This window comes from Lycorma delicatula, chromosome 1, assembly GCF_047948215.1.
Source record: "Lycorma delicatula isolate Av1 chromosome 1, ASM4794821v1, whole genome shotgun sequence".
NCBI lineage: Eukaryota > Metazoa > Arthropoda > Insecta > Hemiptera > Fulgoridae > Lycorma > Lycorma delicatula.
The window spans coordinates 61,046,919-61,068,977 of record NC_134455.1 but is presented as its reverse complement, the minus strand read 5'-3'; the positions used below and the strand labels follow the sequence as shown (position 1 = coordinate 61,068,977).

Genomic DNA, 22,059 nt, shown 5'->3' with positions numbered 1-22,059 from the left:
TATATTGTTTTTGTCAAGTTCTTTGTTGTTGGCTGAAAGTACATTGAGGAACTCTTGCCAAGTAAAAAGCTGTACCATTAAACACATTTTATATAAAATAAGAATAAAGATTTTATTTTCATAAAATAAACTGCTTTACAATTTAGTAATCTATAATTATATTTCAATAATTTAATATTATGACAATAATATTTAATGTAATTATATCATTTATCCACTGCTTACTTATTTTCTTTGTCAAAAAGTATATATTTCTGATTTATTTTCATGAAATAAGTTTCTATATAACTTATATAATCATAAATAATATTGGAAGAATAAAAGTAATGGCGTTATAATTTTCCACTGTTTATTTATTTACTTTATTTAAAAATTATATACATTTACTTATGAATAAGTCTGTAAAATTTTGATTCATAATATCCATTAATAATATAATTGCATGACTAACTAATTATAATTGAAGAAAACTACCAGACTGAACATTTTTTTACAGGATTCATAGGTGAACCTGGTGCACATTTAAAAACTTTAGAGAAATCCTCGCTGTTTGATAATGTACCTATAACTCTGTAAAAAAACATCCATTATTTTTAAAAATTGTGTTATTAAATAAATTTAAAAAGTAAATAATAATATGAACTAAGAGAGACTATTTTCTAGCCATACTTTCTATTTCAGTTCATACATTAACAGTGCATCATTTCAACAGAATTATAAAGTAGGATGAATGATATAAATCACCTACCATATATCAAAGGACAATAGCAGACAAATGTAAAAATTATATGAAAAACAAACTTTTTTCTGAGCTAATACTGCTACTGTTCTTACAATACCTCTGCTAATCATCTTTTACAAACAAGTGCAGTATGATTGAAGACTGTAAGGCAGTGCTTCTGTTGTGTTATTAGGGATGTGTGAGACAATCTTCCACAAATCTGAATTCAAAAAGATTTATTCGACTGAAAGAAATAATACAAGGGTGGCACAGTAACTTAACTGAAGACCCTTACAATTACAGATTTTTGAAACATGGAACAGGGGAAAGGATAGAGAACCAAAGAGAACTTCATTAATTATATAGTTATTGAAATGAAGAAAAGGAATACAGTGTGATTAATAGATATGCAAATTTGATATGAAATATTTAAAGTTTACAAAGGTCAGAATCCAAAACCACTTTACAAAAATACTCTGAAAATAATGGCTTACGACAAGTTGACATACTCATGAGTAATTAGTTCTGTGTTATTTAATAATTTATTGGAACTATGTGAACTGTATAATAGTAAAAAAAAGGTAATATGGTTACAATAAATGACTTAAAAAATGTTGTATGTTAGAAGAGGAAACAGCTGATTCAAAAATGGAATGAAAATATTTTTTCTCATAATATTGTCACTGAAATAATTATTAATGAAAAAATGTTTTATAGATGCAATACTGTTTAATGCTGAAGAGAGTATATATTTGATAATATTGAACAAAGGCTAATATATGACAAAAAGATTGTTAAAAATATACTGAGGCAGCAGAATGCTAGAAATAAAGAATTAGTCAAGTTAGTGAGGATGCACAGATACAAGGAAAATACCAAAAGATTATTATTGAATATTTTTAAGAATATTGAATCAGTTTGGAGAGTGTTTTTTAAAACAAATCTAGTTACTAGCAAAACAATCTATGATTGTGTATGCACCTAACAAAATATGCATGGAAAGGAAAACATTTATTAAGATAAGAGAAGAACTAAATAAATGGGTGAAAGAATTAGAGAATGATTTAACAATAAAATATGAAGAGGGGGTGCCAAAACATTATACAGATACTCATTGTATGCATAAATATACAAGGCTTCCTACATTACAAGGACTTATTAACTAATTTATTTATCAGAATGACTCATTAATAGTATCACTCACTGAAATCCTTATTGCAGATTGTGTGGATGAACTTATAATTATATAATTATAATATAAACATAATTATAATATCAAGGTACATCAATTAGTGTACATATTGGCATATTTTTATTTATAAAGAAACATAATAGAAGTGAAACAATTTGAATTAAGGCTTAATTGGATATCTGGTGTAAATATGAATGTAAAGAAACTATGACTTTTTAGGAAGCTCTTTGTGGGTTTGTCATTTTCATCTAGCAGTAACAAAATAGAATTTATAAATAAAATGAATATATATTTAGAAACAAACTTTAAATAGAATTTAATTATATTGGGAGATTTAAACTTTTATATGTTTTAAACCATGATTTGTTTCTAAATCATTTGTAACACTGTAAATATTTTACACTGTAAAGATAGTAAAAAAATATTAATTTGAATTACTAATTATTGTGCTACACAAACAAATTTAATTTCTTCAAATATACAAGTACTAGAATGTAAAGTACTGGACAATTACAAAATTAGTGATCATAATGATTATGATGACACTAAATGAAATCTTTCAACATGTTAGCAGTGACCAAAGTACTAGATAGGTTCATTTAGATAGAAAAAGATTTTAAGATATATGATGAAATACATCCAAAAAGTTAATCAAAATATACACAATATGGATTAAAATCCTAAAATTTTATATGAATGTTTACAATGTCATATGAAAGTAAACATCTGTACAAAGGAAAAAATGAACAATAAATTTAATATTAAGTTTAAAGATGTAATCATTGAAAATAAAATTAATGACTTGAAATTAATGACTCAAGAAATGAAAAGTAGATGTAGTGCAACATGAACGTAATGGAAAAGAAACAGAAAAAAGAATTGGAGAATTCTTAAAGAACTTTTTAGAAAACAAATTAATATTGGAATTTATTAACGTGATAGTACAGTGGAATGTACTAGTAATAAGAATATTAGGATTAAATCAGTTAAGAGGTTAAATGATTCTTTTTTTAATAAAGTATTGTGAATTTTACTGAAAATGTAAATAAAATAAGTGTTTCTGCTTTGCAAACAAATAAATTTAATAATGCAAGTAAAAGTAACTCTTAACAGAATTTGTGGGATCATTTCGCCAGAACTGCAAAATATGGTGATAAAAGAAAAATCACAGAGGAGTGTTTGTTAATATTAATAGTTATAAAAGAAAACTTTTGAATGTTGCTCAGTTTTTGGTGTAAATAATTTATAATTTTGTGTTAAATGCCCAAATGGGAAAAGATGACATGTATCATTCTGATTACAAAAGTTCAGAATCACACTCAAGCAGAAGAACTTAAACTGAGTGCATCTATAAACAGATATAATAGTGAATCAACCCTTTTTAAACAAATAGATCAATTCTTTAACTGACCTAGATAACAATCCATGTTTAGAGTTTTGAAGTGGGCTTTTGAAATAGAAGAAATTTATTACTAGAGCAATTTCATCATTTAGGAATTAGGAGGAGAGATTTACTAATTATTTTGAAGCCTCTGTTAAAATTGTAAATAATTAATCAGATGAAAGCATAAATACTTGTGGAGTTCAGCAAGTGAGTAAACTACAGCTGCTGTTGTAAATATTGTTTGTTGAATGACCCTAGTCAGTATATTTTATAAAGATGAGGTGGATTCATTTGCAAATGACATTTTGTAGCTCTTCAGTTACAAAAGTTCTTTCAGCTGTATACAATAATTAAAATAAATTAAGATTATTAAATGAATACCTACATACCAAATAGATTACAACAAAACTAAAGTCATTACTAACATTACCAAGACCAATAGATTGAAAATTTCAGATTTGGGATTGTCAAAACATTTGGACATTATTATAAACCATGAAGTGAAATTAAAAGCATTATGAACATATTTGTTAAAAAATTATCAAAAAATGTAATTTATTCTACAAATTAAGTCCCAATATAAATTATAATTTGAAACTTAAATATGAGATGACTGGTAAAAAACAAAAAAAAAGTGATACCTACATTGAAGCAATTTAAAAATATGGTTCAAGAAGGTTAACTGGTCAGTCAATTAAAAAAAGAGAACCTAATTTGAAATATAAAAATTAACATATACTCATATGCAACAGATTAAGTTATTTGCAGTTTTTTTTATTTAGTTATGTAAATAACTTAATCTGAACTTATCTGATTAAGAAAAAGCAGCTTTAAAAATAGTCACTTATCCAGAAATTAATGGGTACTGTAAGACTGTTGAACCTAAGATCACAGGTTAAGGAAAGATTTATTGATGGAAAGAAATAAGAACAGCTTGAACTAAAAAATTAAAACAGAATAAAAAAATGTAGCAAAGAGTTAACAAAATTAACTTTCCCAGTGAAGCCAGAATATTCCTCATTTCCTTGGACTAATTAAATGGCATTATACAAAATCAGTTAATTCAGTGTGAAGATATCAAGCAAAATAATAACTGATGAAAAAAGGGGGAAAAATTGGGTTATTATCCTTCATTCCTGAATGAAACTGCTCAAATAAATAAGCAAAATGACATTCTAATGTAATGTAATAATGCAATAGATTAGAATATGATGTCCAGAAATGACAAAAAAAGTGTTTCATCCCTCTCTTATTACAATGTTATTAAAATAATATTATTAGATTTCTTTGTCTACATTGAAATAAGGTAAAACTAAAAAAAATTCTGCTATGTTTTCCAAAGGGCCTGTTTGAACATTGGGAAAAAGTTGCAAGAGGTTTCAAAGTAACATCCAAGTTGTAGGAGATTTAAAAGAATTTTCAAATTATTTTCCCCATGTGGAAAGAGATTAATAAAGAGAAACTGCTAATTCAGGAAATAGTAATTGTCAAAAGTTATGAATTTATAGTAAAAAATTATCAAGGGATATTAGCAATTCATTCAATAATATTTTCTAACAGGAGCAATTAAACTAAAGCAAATTGAGCAAAGAAGTGCAACAGTCTTTTGAAAAGGGTAGTGTTTAACAGGTTAAATTCTCTTCTGAATAAAAATATAATGCAGTTATAAATATAATAACATTAATAGCTGATTGACACTAGTTTAGAAAAAAGAAAGCTACAAAAACTGCCTTAATAACTTACAAAGAAAAGATTATATCAATATTTTGTAATCTAATTAAAGATTTTGACCATGAATTTTTGCATTAATATATAGAAAACACGGCAAAACATAAGCTAACACATATCTCTAAGATTTAATATAGGATAAACTAATAAAAATAAGTTATCATGAACTGACGATCTCATGATCACACACAAACTGTTTGAGAATCATTATCTAAAATTATAATGAGGATGTAGAAAATGCATTATGAAAGCCAATAAATTTATGCTATGTCTAAAAATTTTGTGCTCACAGTCTGTGGGCTTAAAATCAGTGATGATTCCTTAATTTTTCACTTGCAATGCAATAATTTATTTTTTTGTAAGCAGCTTTAACATAAAAAACAGGCAAATAATTAGCTTGTGGAACTACATAGAACATCATTATTTGAATGTAAGTCATCTTATGCAGTACCAAAGATCATGAAGAAATTGCTATATGATAACTGGTACTTGTTATGAAAAGACAAATTTTTATGAGACTGAAGCAGTTTAACTGAAAAATATATTTACTCTATTGAAGAATCTCTTTTGCTCCTTAATACTAAATAGTTAAGGTAGTAAGTTTAGGCTTTGATTTAAATCTTCTAATTCACAATATACTTTGTACTACGTCAGTGGAATATTCCACTTAAAAATAATAAATAGAAAGATATCTTACAGAGAAAAAGGTTGAATGGATGAACATAATGAAGTAAATATCTGAAGTAAAAGAAAGGAAGTGGGCATCAGTTAGATGATGAATGATGACTTAGCCTGTTTTACAATGGAATTACTAATGAATACAGCAACAGCTGAAGTGTTCTATTGTTACATTTAGACCAAATTTATAAGACCGGAATTTTTATAATGAAGTTGAGAAGTTTATCTGAAGGAAGTGCACCAAAGCCATAATATTGATCCCAATCAATCAAAGCAACAATTTAGGAAAAAAAAACAAAGTGTCTTTTTAAAATTCATTGCAGCATGTCACTAAACCTCTACACCTAATAATAAAAGAAGACGGAAATAAAAATGAAAGAAATACTGTCATATTCCTTGATGTTACAGGGAAATGATGTGAACATTTTAATTCTGTTCTATTTTTATATTTAATTAACTCTTTGAGGGGCAACATAGACAAACCTGACATACCCTTAAAGGGGCAAGATAATATTTCAGCACTGTTTAATTGTTTCTGGCAATTTTCTTATTTCTTCTGATCAAAATGAAAGGGCAAAAAAAACTCATTATTTTAAAAAAAATACTATATTTATAAACTTAAAGGTGGTTACGTGGTGTAACCACAGCCCCACTTGGGTATTCTGTATATAATTATAAAAAAACATTCGCATTCAATTACATTTTCTTTAAATGAAAGTCATTGAAGCAGGTCTTACCTACTCTTAAAGCAGAAAGCAACATCACACACATCACACTTCCACCATGACCGAACTGGATTTGCCTTTGTGCTATACAGTGCACACAGACAAGGGAGATCTAAGTGTTTTGGCTGATGACAAGCTAGATTCCAATCTAACTCTTAAATCCACAACAGGTTTTTTCTTGCCATACATGAAGGTCCTGAGTTTGTTTGTTGAATACCTTTTTTGCAGCAACAATGTTTCCAGCAAATATGGCTTTGTATATAGCTCGCCTAAAGTCTTTGTTTGTGTACTGTTCAATTGTCATTTCCTTATTAATTACAAATGCATTTGTAACACAACAGTCAATAAAATGGAAGAAAAACCTCACATGTACCATCTTTTGCTTTTACGGTCAATCTTGTAGTAGCTCTTCAACCTGTCAAACTTGTCAACAAAATTCATGTGAGTTATATTCCTTTACAACAAGTGGAAACGAGTACATCTTTCTGCTTCCGTCTTTTTGTTTTCTTCTTACTTCTGAAACTTGTGAAGGATCATGAGCAGAGCATAGAACATTCACGCCTTTACTGTTTTTCCATCTGTAATACGCCAGACCACTATTGCTTACTGCAAATGAGAACTCTCCTCTTTCCATGTTTCTTTCATTTATAAGTAGTGGTAAACCTTTTCGTTTTATATTTATCATACCACAAGCAAGTATTTTCTTAGACTTAGGTAATTTCTCGAAGAACTGAATCGAAGAAAAGAAGTTGTCTAGATAAACTATGTGATTTTGTTTTGTAAACCTTCAGTTAGATCCAAAACTACCCTTTCTTAGGAGAAAGGGTAGTTTTGGATTTTTATTTTATTTTTATTTTTCCCCAAATAAATCTGCAATTTTAAATTATATGCAGATTCGTCATATAACATCCAAATCTTGTATCCACGTTTAATTGGTTTATCCCTCATAAACTGCTTTATTACGCTTCTCCCTTTAAATTTTACCATACTTTCATCTACAGCATTTTGATGAGGTTTGTAACACTCTGTAAAATATTTAGATATCATATCCAGGAAAGGTTGTATTTTGTACAATCTATCAAAATTTGGTTCATTTCATTTAGGCACCCCTGAATTATCATTAAAATGAAGATTTGTTAGTAAAAAACTATTTGTTTATGGTAGACGCGAGCAGCTTGATTTTTGCGCCTCAAAATCAGCGTCTCATCAATTTCGACGACCGTATCGTTTTCTCCAATTTTATTTTGCCCGTGCTGTTCAATGTAGTCGACACAAACTTCTCTAATGAAATTATTCCAGTCGATCACTGTATTTGGACTTATATCAGATTCACGGTATAGCCGAGCAACATTGGGTAGTTCGAACACCCAGTTATAAAACAGAATCAAAACAAAACAGATTCAATTTTTTCAGACACGTTTCAATACGTATACTGAATTCCGACCGGCAAGTACGTTTGTTGCAACGCCATACAACATCGTCAGATTCGTAAAGACATGTAGCGTATCTGTTGCGACATGTCCGGGTTCCCCGTAGAATGCCACACAGTTAGAAGAACTCAATGCCGTCGTGTTTGTTAACTGGCAAATTCAAGACATTTACGATAAACATCGGTAGCGAAATTAAACTGCTTTCACGATAGACTTACGGAACCAATTCTAAGTACCGTTTACATTTATAAAATAATAAAAATCACTACTTGCTTTCTGTTTGAGCCAGTTTTGTTAAGATCTCATAGAAACATGCTTCCAGTGGTATAGAAGAGTCGTAAAGATTTTTATTATTTTTAAAAAAATATCCATTCAATATTTATGCCATTTTATTTTTTTTCTGCCACTGTCATTTGTTGTTGGTTTAACCATTTATTTTTGTAAATTGTTTTATGTGACAACTTATAATAAAACAATAAGTAAAAATATTGAACTTTCTCTGTAAGTTTATAAAGAATTATTTAAATTTATTATTTATCTGCGTAGACTTCAAGACCAGTATTCTGGTCTCCAATTCTTGTCTTTTAATTACACTAAATTTTTTTAAAAACACTTTTCACATTGATTTTTAATCACCTTGCTTTTTCTCTTTTATTAATATTTAAATTAGCTTCGTAGTTAATTTTAAAAAGTAACTTTACTAATTTTGATTCAAATTGTCTATATATAAAAAGATTATTTTTTGTTTTATCTTATAGGCAAAAAAGTTTGGATTTGGCAAAAAATAAAAACCAGCGGTTTTAGACTAATCAAAAGAATATTTCATTATAATCGGAGAAATATTTTTAAAAATTATAAAATAATTGCAGGAAACACAATACTAATTAAATATCTGTTAGTTATTTTAAAAAACTAACAGGTATTATTATTTTGTAGTCATACGAATGGTATAGTCTGCAGTGTTTCAGGAAGAACTTATGAAACGAGTTTGCTAATTATTCATATTAAAAATTAAAATAAATAAAATAGAAATGTACCTAAATTTTCCAGGTGAATGTACAGCAGTTTTAAGTCCATTTTTAGAAGCTTCAGGTCTGGTGTTACCACACCAAACCTGGCCGAAGTTTAGAAAGAATAACTGATTACCAGTCAAATTTAATCCAGGAAGTTCATCATCATCATCATGTGTACTAAGCCATTTTGAGTATGCCTGGAAAAAGTAATTTACTTCTGATTCTTTATAAGTATGCTATTTTAGAAGATATATAAATTAATGTAATAGTTAATATTTATTTTTCTCATACTGTAAATTTAAGTTTCCAAAGACATCATAAAACTGCTTTTCCTTTCCAAACCACTTTTATATTACAAACAATTTATGATGTCCACTTTCCTAAATCGTTTTGGTGATTCATTTCTATCTTTAAATATAGACATACAAGTATTTAATAACTAGTTTCTGACTCATGTAATAGAGGTGCAGTCATGGATTTTCCAGCACTAGATCATAGCAGACCACAAGAATGTGCTTTACAGACACAAGCATGTGGCTACATGACAGTGTTATGTAAAATACATATTCATTTTGATGTTTAGATTTATAAGAAATAAAGCTTACCTTTTTCACTGATTTTTTTTCATTAATTAGATTTTTAGTAACTTATTTTTGCAACCTTTTGCCTACAGGTATCCAAAGCAAGTACACTATTTTCTTGCGATCTGATTTTTGTAATTTATGTTTTAGTTTTTATTGGCTTAAAATAAAACAATTTGTAAAAGGACAATTTTTTATTTCTACCAAAAAGCAGTACCAGAATGGTGTTTCGGTATTGCTTTTTGGTAATGCTGATTCCTCCAAGAGAGTTGCCTGCTTAAGATCTCACAGAACAATTCATAACTAGCCACAGAACAGCTCTTTCAAATCTTGTACAATATCCATGCAAATCTCTGCCTGCTTCTCATCTATTCTGGTGTTTACAGGTAAAAGCTATCAACTCCATTACGTAAATGAATGAAAAATGAAAGAACTTGCTGTTAGAGTTTGCTATTTACTCCCAACATCTAAAAGATTTTTTTATTTGAAAATTGTTGGGATTTTTAATTTATTTTAAATATTTTTGTGATATAACAGGTTTCCCCATGAAAATCATACTGTATCTAATTAATGACTCTACATAAAATACACAAACACAATGACTTTTGGGCCATAAAGTAGAATTATTTTAATTAACATATTCAGTGCCCTGCATAACTCATAAATAAACCCGACATGTTTAATTTATTATTATTGTTTAATTGATTTTATTCAAGGTTTTCCCTAATAAACAGTTTTTCATTATTTTAGAATTAAAATTTATGATATGTATGTGGCAGCATTGGCCCTTAGGAATAAAACTGCCATGGGATCAGTGGACACATATGTGGCGGTAGAATTTAGCTTAAACAACAAACTTGACCTTCAGTTCTGTACTGAATAATAGTTTTTTTCCTTCTATTAGGGTGTGAGAGGCAACTTTTATAGCTGTAAACACTTGCCTAGGAGGAAAGGAAATGATAAGGCTTATAATTTTCAAAATTTATTACTGATAAATAATTTTTTTTTTTAGAGATTGTAATACTACAATAATGTTTAGCAGTAATATATATTGATATTTAAAAGAAAAATGTAAAATTATTATCTGTACTTCATGCAGCTTAATATCAAAATTTTACTTATTACTCACTGAAAAAGAATAATTTGTTCTTTATTTCTCCAATTATTACATATTTGTAAGGACTGGGTCTACTTATTTATGATTTGGTTCAAAACAAAAGACATACCAGGAAAATCAGGACATGTCTTGCAAAAACACTTCATATTTTTACTCTCTATTTTTTGGAGTTACTTTTTTCCTGAGAATGCAGTGTTCCAACTGGTTTCACCTCTTCCTATGAAGTGATTACTGGTTCTGGTGATAATGTGATTCATTTTCTAGTACTGCTAACCAAAAATAATAGAATGTTATTTGGTCTTTTCTGACAGATAAATTGAGTGACTTCAACTCAATAATGTAAATAACTAATATTTTTATACCAGGGAATTGTTTGCTCTACAGTATTTGATTCTGATGGCCAATCCGACTTATTTGTTTCATTGATTTGTAGGCTTTTTCAGTTTTTGCTGTTTTGATTTACAGTTTCACATGTTCACTTTTGTGCCCTACAGATACAAATTCAACTTTTATCACACCACTCTTTTCCAAGTGAATGTTGGCACAATGTCTCATCAGTTTTCAATTGCATTTTACAAATATCAGTAGATGTTTCTTTTTCATTTCTTTCACAAATATTTTTAATATTTTAAAAAAGTACCAGTTAAGTACATTCACATCTAACAATTTCCTAAATAAGACATATGAGTTATATTAATTATACATGTATCATGAAGGTTCTGATTTCATATTTCATCCACCAAATGCAAAACACGGCCTTTTTTGCATGGCCTTTCTTTTGTAGCATGGCCTTTCCATCCAGAAAACCAGCATATTCAGCAAGGTTAAGATCTGTCCCATCGGGTTCTGAAAGTATATTCACATAATTTTTTTACCTTACTTATTTCTACGTTCTGAAACACTAGGTAGCCACATCAAAACTATTGATTCATCAGTACATATTTCATTCCAATCAGTTATTTCAAGTCCTTCAGATTTCTCTATATAAAAAAAAATTAAGGCACCTAAAAATTGATGTGAATATTTTATTTCTTAACACCTATTTATAATTATTAAAATACAATTTTTTTACTGAGCATTGAGTAACTCAACAACCCTTCAGCTGATTTAACTTAATTTTCCCAATAATTGTGAAAAGAACATCAGTTAAGTAGAAGTTTGTTTCATTAGATATTGAGTTACTCCATAAAATTAAAATTTAACTATTATTTGAATCTGTAAACAATTGAATGAAAGCAAAATATATGAGCATTACAATAAAAAGGTCAGCAGAAAGGTTTTACTAGAAGAGTTAAAAAATTTAATTAAGAAGCTGTTCTTATCTTCTTAATTTAAAAAAAGTTAAATCTGTATTAATTATTCAGATATTTCAAGATAAAAATTGATTCTTCTACTGCCTTACAATATTATTAAACCTCAGCTATCCTTGTAAGAGGGGTATAAAGTGGAATATGCTTTTTTTAAATGTGCCTGTATCATTATTTATTACAACTTACATAACTCTATTTTGTCAGGATGCCTGCAAATGTTATAATTGTGGAACTAATAAAAAGTATCAAACTACACTCTACTGGAGTCAAAATAAGTAGCATTTTAAATTACTTTCAAAATATCTGATTTCTAAAATATTTTTCACTTACTTTGTATGCTTGTTTTATTCCTGCATTGTCCGCTATATTTTCACCTTGTGTATTAATACCATCTAAGGGAATACCAACTTCTTGTACCACATATTTGCTATATTGTTCTGTAAAAAAAAAGATAAGAAACATGCAATTTTGTTATATAAATGCTAGGCTTTCTTTGAATTAGACCAGGAAAGCATTGTGATAAGACTTTTGGCAAAGAATAATTGGAAGATGTCGCTAACACACTGAAGAATTCAGAGAAGATTTTGTCTTCAGTAGTCCCTAGTGAGCCTTTCTACAGCTTTTATGTTATAACAACTTATACTCAAATTTATTTTTTATATTAACCAAAATTTAGTTACACTACTTTAACCTGAAAAGCAACAAGAGATGATTCAAGTAAATGACTGTAGTATGTTTAGAAAGAAGTATTTAAAAGAGAATTCAGTTATGCTGGAATGATAGTTAAAAAGATGGTGAGCCAGCAACTGGAAATACACTGGGCAACTAGTATATTTTTCAAGTGCAAATTAAAAAAATGTTATGTATTCTAATCTTGTATCAAATTAAATACATAGTAACATCTCTCAAATTTTCTGCTTTCCATAATTCATCCTCCATCTGCATACAAGTGCACACGTGTGTTTCTCTAATTATACTTGTACATAACATGCACGTAAAGAGAATGCAATGTATTTGATTTAACCTTAATTTTTTAGAGTCTCATGTGATTCATTTATATCAATTTTTCACTGATAACTATTGCATAATAAATGGTTTTTTAGCTTAAATTGCCTGCACAGGAAGTAAACAGTTGGTTAATATTGATTAACATAATATATTCATTACAAATACTACCATTAAAAATTTAAAGTAACATAACGTTTAATAAAATGGCATCTGAATTTAAACGGATACATGTTTACAGTAAACACTGTGTCAAATTAAAATTAAATATGTCAGAATATATCTCAAACTGAAAACATATCAATAACTTATTAAGAATGGCTAAGATAAAACACTACTGACAGTGAATAAAGGATTTAAGTGAAAAAGACACTGTCCCTTAAAGAAAGACATTTATTTAAAAATATTGCTTCATTAAAACACTTGGGTGAGTTTTGACTGGGATATGATCTAATCTAGGCAAAAGTAGATTAAGTGCTTACATTTGCAGTGGTAAAAGGGAAAAATTAAGACAAATTATGATACTTAATAAATATTAGCTTGCTAAAAAAGGAAAATAATATTTTAGTGCCAAAGAAAATAAAATGCCTTCAAAAAAAATAAATAAATGAAATTTTGTAAAATTTATAAGCCAAGATTTTTTAAAACTTTTACCCTGATTATTTTAATATGTTTACATTATAAGATTTTTAATCTGTTAAAAAAACAATTTCTTTTATTGTGTAAGAATACTTACACAGCAATTATGTTTTCTGCTAGGTTATAACCAGGCCACCTTACTAGCATCTTCTATATTTTTCCAAAGTGTATGTTTATAAATTGGACATTTTCTCCATTTTATCACCTGTAAAGCCTTGAATGTAAGATATTTTGAAGGTTCTACTTAATTTAAGTATTTGATAAATTAACCTTTGTTCAAGAGATAACTTAATTTCTTATATAAAACAGCTAAATAATTAAATAAATTATTTAACAACTAACTTCCAAATGAATACTACTTTTTCTTACAAAGGCTAATTATCAACTCCTTTTTGTATAGGCTGAGTGCTTTCTATGGAAAGACATCATTATTATTAATGATGTCTGTTTAAAAAAAATATGGAAATCCTTTGAATGAGTGATCAAATATGTTCAATCTATGTTACATTTCTCATTTAACATGTAACAAAAGTCTGAAAGACCTTTGAAAAAAAATTCCACTAATTTGAAAGATAATCATTTAACCAAAAATAAATGTTTCAATGCTGGAAAAAAATAATGACCAAACTTTGTTTGTTACGTCTCTTATTTTAAAATAAAACTGATAAACAGAAAGTGGTTATATATCTTTTAACACAAACAGCTATTCACATCACTGAAATCTTTTTATGTAGTACTGTGAATACATCCTTCTAACCCATGCTCTTTGTTAACCCAAGACCAATTGATTGAAACCAGAAGACCAACAGCTACACCAACTGACAAGTGATTGATTTATTTTTTATAATCCAGTTAATTAAAATTAATTGGATCATTTTTTGAATAAATATTAGTTTTAAATTAGTTTATTTACTAATTTATCACAAAAAACTATTTTTTTAATTTATTTAAAAGTTATGAACGCACATGTTAATAGCTTGTTCTACAAGTCAAGAATAAGAAAAGTTAAAAACTTCCACATTAAGTTCATTAAATTATAAAAAAAAAAAAAAAAACTGAAAATTAAATTTGTTTAGTACCTATGAGACATTGTGTTCTTTCATGAAAACGTCTAATCTCATCATCTTTCCACCACCTGTGTAAATTACCATGTTTATCAAATAAACGACCTTTATCATCAAAACCATGACTGATCTCATGGCCAATAACAATTCCAATACCACCAAAATTAAGACTTGGTGGAAAATCTTTATGATAGAATGGTTGCTGTAACAAACCAGCAGGAATCACTATGGTAACAAAACAAACAGAACAAATTTATTTAAAAGAAGTATTAAACATGTAGTTAATTTATTATAATTTTTTCATTATAATAAATATAACAATATTTTTTAGATGTATATTTTTTATTTGCCTTAACAGTATAGTTATAGACAACCTGACATGGTTCCAAAGTCTCTCACAAAAATAATACTACCCATTTTCATGAATAACTTAGATTTCATGTTTGGTTTTCTCAAAAAAAGACAAAACTTAAAATTGATTTCCTGTTGTCTTCTTTCTTATTAGGGAATGTATTATTGCTTAACAATAATACTCAAAAATGTAGGTAATGCTTAATCCAGCAAGTTGCACTTTACTGTTTACCACAAGAAATAGCAATATAATTATCATTACTTTCAGAAAAAGCAAATGGGACTGGTTTCTCTTATACCACAGGTACTTTACATCCTTCGCAACCATATGTTTTTAAATTATAATGTAAAGTAATAAATAATAAAACCCTTTCTGTTATGAAACAGTTTATTTTATAAGCCGCTTCACTTTTGTCTGAGAATTTCATTTACTGTACAATGAAAAATAAAATACAAAATTTTTAATGCCATTAGTATTTTAAATATTTATTGAATTATATTTAAAATAATAAATACAATTTCTATAGTGTATTATGTTATTCATTAAAAACAACAAAACCTTTTAGTTGAACAATAGAAATTCAACTAAACTTTTTGAAATATTAAAATCAAAAGTTAAACTGTGTTGTTCTGCAATCAGTTACAAACTTGCAAAAGTAATATATATATATAAGAAGAAAAGCTGCAATATTTTGTTTGTTTTATCAAGTAAAGATATTACAAAAAATTCACATAATTCTGAAAAAATAACCTAGCTGTGGGTTGAATGGTTTCTGTAAAAACGAAGTTTGCCTTTTTTTTTTCTTTTTTTTGTCTTCAGTCATTTTGCAGCTCTCTAAGATTCCCTATCTAGTGCTAGTCGTTTCATTTCAGGTTTGCCCAGAAGAGAAAAACTGAATAAAAGGTATAAGCAATTTTGAATTTAAAATAAACTAAATTTTACAATAAGGTAAATAAAATAAATAATGATATTTTAGAAATGCTGGCCTCTGTGGCGCGAATGGTAGCGTCTCAGCCTTTTATCCAGAGGTCCTGGGTTTGAATCCTGGTCAGGCATGGCATTTTTCATATGCTACATTTCCATATCCTATGCACAAGCTTCAAGCTTATGGTGATATCAAGCAAAAAAAAAATACTGGTTTGATCTTTTGATCTAGTGGTAAAATCATTATTGCTATGTAACAATTGATTTACACTATTTCATTGCCTTGAAGTCAAAAGGTTCATAGGTTCAAATCCCAGTAAAGGTAAGTTACTTTAATGTGGATTTGAATACTAGACAGTAGTGCCAGTAATGTCAGTAGTGACAATACTAGACAGTGGACATACTTTGGTAATTGGGATTAAATTAACCACACATCTCAGTTGTACAAGATATGTGTTTACATCTCATTTAAATGTGTATATACCATCCTCATCTCATTGGGCCATGGAGTTGCTTATTGTACATAATTTGAAAAGATTGCAATATAGCTAGGGATAAAAAATAAAAATAAAATTATTTTTAATATTAAAATTTTATAAACACTCTTAACCTATTTAAATTAATCTATTTTGTTATCAAGTATCTCTAATAAAAACCTATATGAAAACGTTACCACATCTGTTCTAAGTACAATAAGTATTAGTAAGATAAATATAAAATTTTGAAAATAAGTAAATACATAAACAATTTATACAAATGCATTTAGAAGAAGAAAAAGCTACTAACAAAATCTAGTGTACCATTTCTGTTATGAAGTAAGTTATTAAGAATCACATAAGTTTAAAGCACATAAAATAAAATATAAGAAAAAAAATTGAAAGATTTGAAATGTTTAACTTTCACCATTCATTCACCACCTACATCAAAATTTAATCTTCTTGAAATAAATTTAATCTTCTTGAATGTCATTAGTAGCTATTAATGAATTATAAAAAAGTAATCCATCTTCAGCAATAAGATGTTTAACTGATAAATATGTCAAAGTTTTGGTGATAATATTGGCTTTTTTATTGGCCACAATGATTAAAGCTAGCTTATAAAAGTAATTTGCTTAATGTAACCATTCCCTTTGAGGCACCTGCTCCAAATGCTTGGCTTTTAACCCACTTAGGACAGTAAGAGAGTACATCACAGAAGATGAGTAAAATCAGGCACATCTCTCTATTGAGATCCTGCCAGATAAAATCCAATTTAGAGAATCAGAACCCTAATATTCAGTTCATATCCCATGAACACCAGTTAGTTCATACTTGTAATCAGTCAGATCATTATAATTACCTAGCAGTAAAAGACTTAAGACAATATATTACAATCCAGAGGGGGGTATGCACCCCCCCCAACATTCTTGTGGTTCCCATTCTTTCTTTCTTTTTTATATTGACTGATAATTCAGGACTGCTGAAATCATGCAATTTACTTGTAAAATAATGACTCATTCTATCAGTTTTTACTTGCCTTACGTGGAACGATAAGTCAGTTTGCTGCTGCTCATTTTTCAATTTGTTACTTTTTTCTCCAAATGATTAATTTCAAAGAAATCTCTGGTGTACATTTTATTAACATTAACCCTACACTGCATAGTGATACTAAAAGTAATCACGATTTTGTATAGAATATTTATGAATACTATGTGCCTAAATATCATCATCATGCATTAGAGTACTCTTTATATGTGTTTAATTTATTCTGTCAACAGAATGTAGCACAATGCAGTAAATGTTTTATGCTATGAGAAGTAACCCACTGCCTTTAAAAGTCACTGTCTTTAAAAGTCAGATTTCGATGTTTTTGAGATTACTAGCGATTTAATAAGAATTTAATTAAATTGTTAAAAAAATTGTTCCTAGATTTTTTACTTATACTATTTTTATTTCAAATTACTCATATTGAATTAGGATTATTACAAAAATTGTATTTTAGTAAATATACCATGATCCTAAAAGGGATCATTATGTACTCTGGGTTGCAGGAGAACATAACCCCAATTTTGTTTTCTAACTCACAGTCCTTCCAGAAATTTTTGTAGTGTTCATTTAAAATCATGATCCTTGTGATTTTGTGAAGTTATATGTAATTATAATAGTTATTTTACTGGTTTTTTGTGTAAAATTAAATGTATTGGCCCAATAGCATGTGTATATGGTTGATGAAGACAGTCAGTTTGAAGAATTTAGTGAGGATATTTTATTTTCAATACTAGTGCTGAGTGACAGTGAAGAAGACTCTGATTTAGATGATGAAATTATCAATAATAGTTAATAATAGTAACTTTTACTGGTAAGGTAAATGAACATATGTTTAGGCCTGATATAATTGATTATGATCAACCTTATGTTGAAAATGAAATAACTAATTGTGGTCAATCTTTCATCTCTTCTGAAGGAAAGTTGTTACAAACAACCCTCCTAAAAAACAAATAAAAAGAAATATACTATGGAAAAAGCAAGGGTTAGAAGTGGAAGACAATAACTTTTATGGAAAAACTGAATTACCAGAAGAAATTTTGAATTTAAAAACTCCATATGAATTTTTCAATTATTTTTTTAATTAGGAACTAATTGAAGCTATAAGCAAGGAATCATCATTGTACAGTTCACTTATAGTGAAAAATAATTTGCTCAGGAACTGCTTTTGGAGTACAGGGTTGGCGGTCCCGAGCTATCTGAGCTGATTGCGGTTGTGCTTCTTGGTTTCGCTGCTTGCAGCGGTGGTGGGACGCATGAACGTGATCTGTTTGCCGGCGCTGGGCGGAGTGAGTATGGGGAGTGCCAATCCCTCTTCTCGGTTGGGGTGACGGGTTGAGGGTGGGCTGCTGTGAGCTTGCTCTGCCGAAGTTTTGCGCCGTCAGGTGTGTGTCAGTCATTTCGGCCTTTGGCAGGGATTGTCCCATGGGTAAGGGTATCGGAGCCCTTACTGCTACGTGTGAGCCCTGGGATGTCGGTATCGTGGGTAAGGCAGTACCTGACTCCCCGGCCCGGGTTAAATTTGTGGGAGGCGGCTGACTGGGGGAACCCAGGCAGCAACATTGATCCGGGGCATGCCCAACCGTCTCTCCGCCCGCACCTTGTGACATCATGACTGGCAAATTTAGGTTTATGGAAACTTTATCATCCATACCTAACGTGGCAGAGGGTCCACGTAAATACCCTCGTCCTGGTGAGCCTTTGGCTTCACTACCGAAGCGAAGGAAAAGTGTAGAGTTCATTGACAAGGAAGAAATTATAGAATTAAAACAGAAGAAGGAAACGTATAAGTTTCGACCCAAGAATGTTGGTTCAATACCGAAATATTTGGTCATTAAGAGGAAAGACGGCGATTTTACTAAAACTAATTGTGGCATCACGGAAGCTGTTGGAGGAGCTGTAAAGTAGCCTCTAAAGACTGCAATGGGAGTCTTTGTTGAAACCGTCAACGATGTTCAATCTTTGCGATTGCTAAAAGCGAAGAAAATCGGAGTTATGGACACTGAGATATCTCCTCATAGTACTTTGAACACCTCAAAAGGCAATGTCGTGTGTAGGGATTTGTTGAACTGCACCGAAGAGGAAACTGTTGAAGAACTTCATAATCAAGGTGTTGTTGCGTGCCGTCGCTTAAACATGCGTCGGAATGGGGAAGTTAAGCCCTCCGCTTCACATGTACTTACTTTCAACAAACCAAAGTGTCCTGAGAAGATTAAGGCCGGTTTTCAGAAGTTGGATGTGCATCCTTTTATTCCAACACCCTTGTGTTGCTTTGGGTGTCAACGATTCGGACATACAGCGGCAAGGTGTAAAAGGAATCAAATATGCGTGTGTGGTGAACAGTTACACTCAGATGACCCGTGCAGGAATCCTCCTATCTGCGTCAACTGCCATGGTCACCATTCTGCAAGGTCTAGAAATTGCCCTATATACAAACAGGAAGTAGCTATCCAAGAAATTAAGATAGCGCAAAAAATGAACTACTTCGATGCAAGAAAAATTGTGCTTGCCAGGACACCGAAAACAGCTTCGTATGCGCAAGTTTTTGCTGCTCATGCGGCTTCTAGAGCTCCTGTAAAATCAAACGATATGCTTGCAGAATTAGCACCAGCCTTAGCTGCGATGATCGCATCATCGAGGACAAAATGAAGAGATGTCCATCAAGAGAACTTAGTCCGAAGCCTATGGAGAAGAAAATAGATAGATCTGTCGAAAGTAGCACAGTTAAACCGAAATCTGTTTTTACAATTAAAGCAGTAAGTGAAAAGAAAACTGAACCAACTAAAGGAAAGATACAGAAGTAAAAACCTCCACCGAGGGATCAGCAAAAATAGAAATTATGATTTTGGAAAAAGAGGATTTTAAGAAACCGACAGTTGAACCTCCGAATCCACAGATATCATTACCGGAAAGGGCGAGTCAATCGACCACCCCACAATCTTTGGCTGTAAGTGCATCCAGTATGGACTGCGATGTTCTTTTGTCTGCGCAATCGGACCCGGTGTCATTTGACGCTGGGAGCAGGAGATCCTCCGAGAATTTCAGAGGGGGAACAGAAGACTCCATTTCAGAGGACTCGGACGCCATGATGTCAACATCGATGGAGACAAGAACTGAAAAAGGATGGCCGAAGGGAAAACCTTAGGCGATAATATTAAAAGAAAATTTATTTTTATATTCTTATGATAATTTATAGATATGGATTTTTAGATAAATTTTAGATACATTTATTTTTAATGCGAGTAACTTATATATAGTTATATATTGATGTTTTGGAACGATAATCTGAATAGTTTAAATTTACTGACAACGTTTCAAAAGAAACGGTTTCTTGTTTTTAAGAGGCAAAGGACCCTTTACACCCTTGCCATTTCGTTTTCTTGACAAGTCAGTGTTTCAGATGATTTTTATTGACAAGACAAGTCTTTTGACTATGTCGCTAGTGCTTCATTACTGGGAGGGAATAGTATCTTGGATGGGGCTAACGACCACAATAGTCAATACCCCTAAAACTTCAAAGAAAAAAAAAATTATGTTAATGATAAAAGTTTTAAAATAAGGTCTATTTTGATAGGAGCATTTTGGAGGGGGTGGTGAGATTTCCGGTCTTCGGTGGAGTTCCGCAGGGGTCTGTGTTAGGCCCCTTGCTATGGAACATCTTTTACGACTGGGTGCTCCGGTTGCCTTATCCGGAAGGACTCAGCGTAGTCACTTACGCTGACGACATTGCACTATTGGTGGAAGATAAGGAAATTGGTGATGCAGAGGATAAAGCAAATCGCTCCCTCCAACTCATAGACAACTGGCTAATAAACAACAACATGGAGGTGTCCCCGGCAAAAAGCAAGTGTATCACGGGTAGGAGAAGACTGCGCAGCGTTCGGGTCGTGATCCGTGGAGAGGTTATAACTGAGGTCAAGGATACAAAATACCTATGGGTGACAATAGATAAAAATCTCAAGTTTGGTGGCTATATAGAAAATGTGTGCAAAAAAGTAGGGCTCACCATAAAAGCCATCAGGAGATTATTCGTGGAACACACAGTACCGGGGGCCTCCAAACGGAAACTGATTGCGTCGGCGGCGGTGTCTGCGGCGTTATACGCGGCGCCGGTTTGGGCTGATGCAATCAGGATACAAAGAAACAAGGATAAACTGCGAAGAATGCACAGACCAGCATTGTTGGGAGTGTTGGCAGGGTATCGTACCCTGCCATATGAAGCTATATGTGTGCTTGCGTCGGTCCCGCCGATAGAACTTCAGATCAAGAGCAGGAAAGTGAGAGCGGAAGGGTGTAGTAGAGCTGAGACCGAGGCGATGACCCGACATTGGTGGGAGGAAGTATGGGCAGAGACTAACGCTGCGGCCTGGACCAGAAGGTTGAAGTGATTTTGACGCATGGCTGGATCGCCAACATGGCGAGGTGAACTTTTACATAACACAGATGATGTCGGGTCATGGATTTTTTGGTTACTATTTAAAAAGATTCGGCAAGAGAGACACACCCAACTGCGACTACTGCCAGGAGGTGGATGACGCAGAGCATACGATGTTCGAATGCCGGAGATGGGCACAATACAGACAATTCATAGCAGTCAATAACCTGAACGGGAATAACATAGTAGAGTGGACGCTAAGGAGGGAGCAGAACTGGAACGTTTTTAACAATTTCGC

At 30.8% G+C, this 22,059-nt stretch overlaps 1 protein-coding gene across 1 annotated transcript in view; it reads right to left on the bottom strand.

Moving 5' to 3' along the window:
- Window positions 1-470: 470 nt before the first annotated feature.
- The window catches only part of LOC142317518 (neprilysin-4-like), a 101,175-nt gene continuing 79,586 nt past the window's right edge, over window positions 471-22,059 (bottom strand). Inside the window, exons 13-16 of the mRNA XM_075354079.1 lie at window positions 14,603-14,812; window positions 12,210-12,316; window positions 8,896-9,068; window positions 471-570 (exon numbers count right to left, since the gene is read on the bottom strand). Of these exons, the coding sequence (XP_075210194.1) occupies window positions 471-570; window positions 8,896-9,068; window positions 12,210-12,316; window positions 14,603-14,812 (590 nt within the window). The remainder of the gene's footprint in view (window positions 571-8,895; window positions 9,069-12,209; window positions 12,317-14,602; window positions 14,813-22,059) is intronic.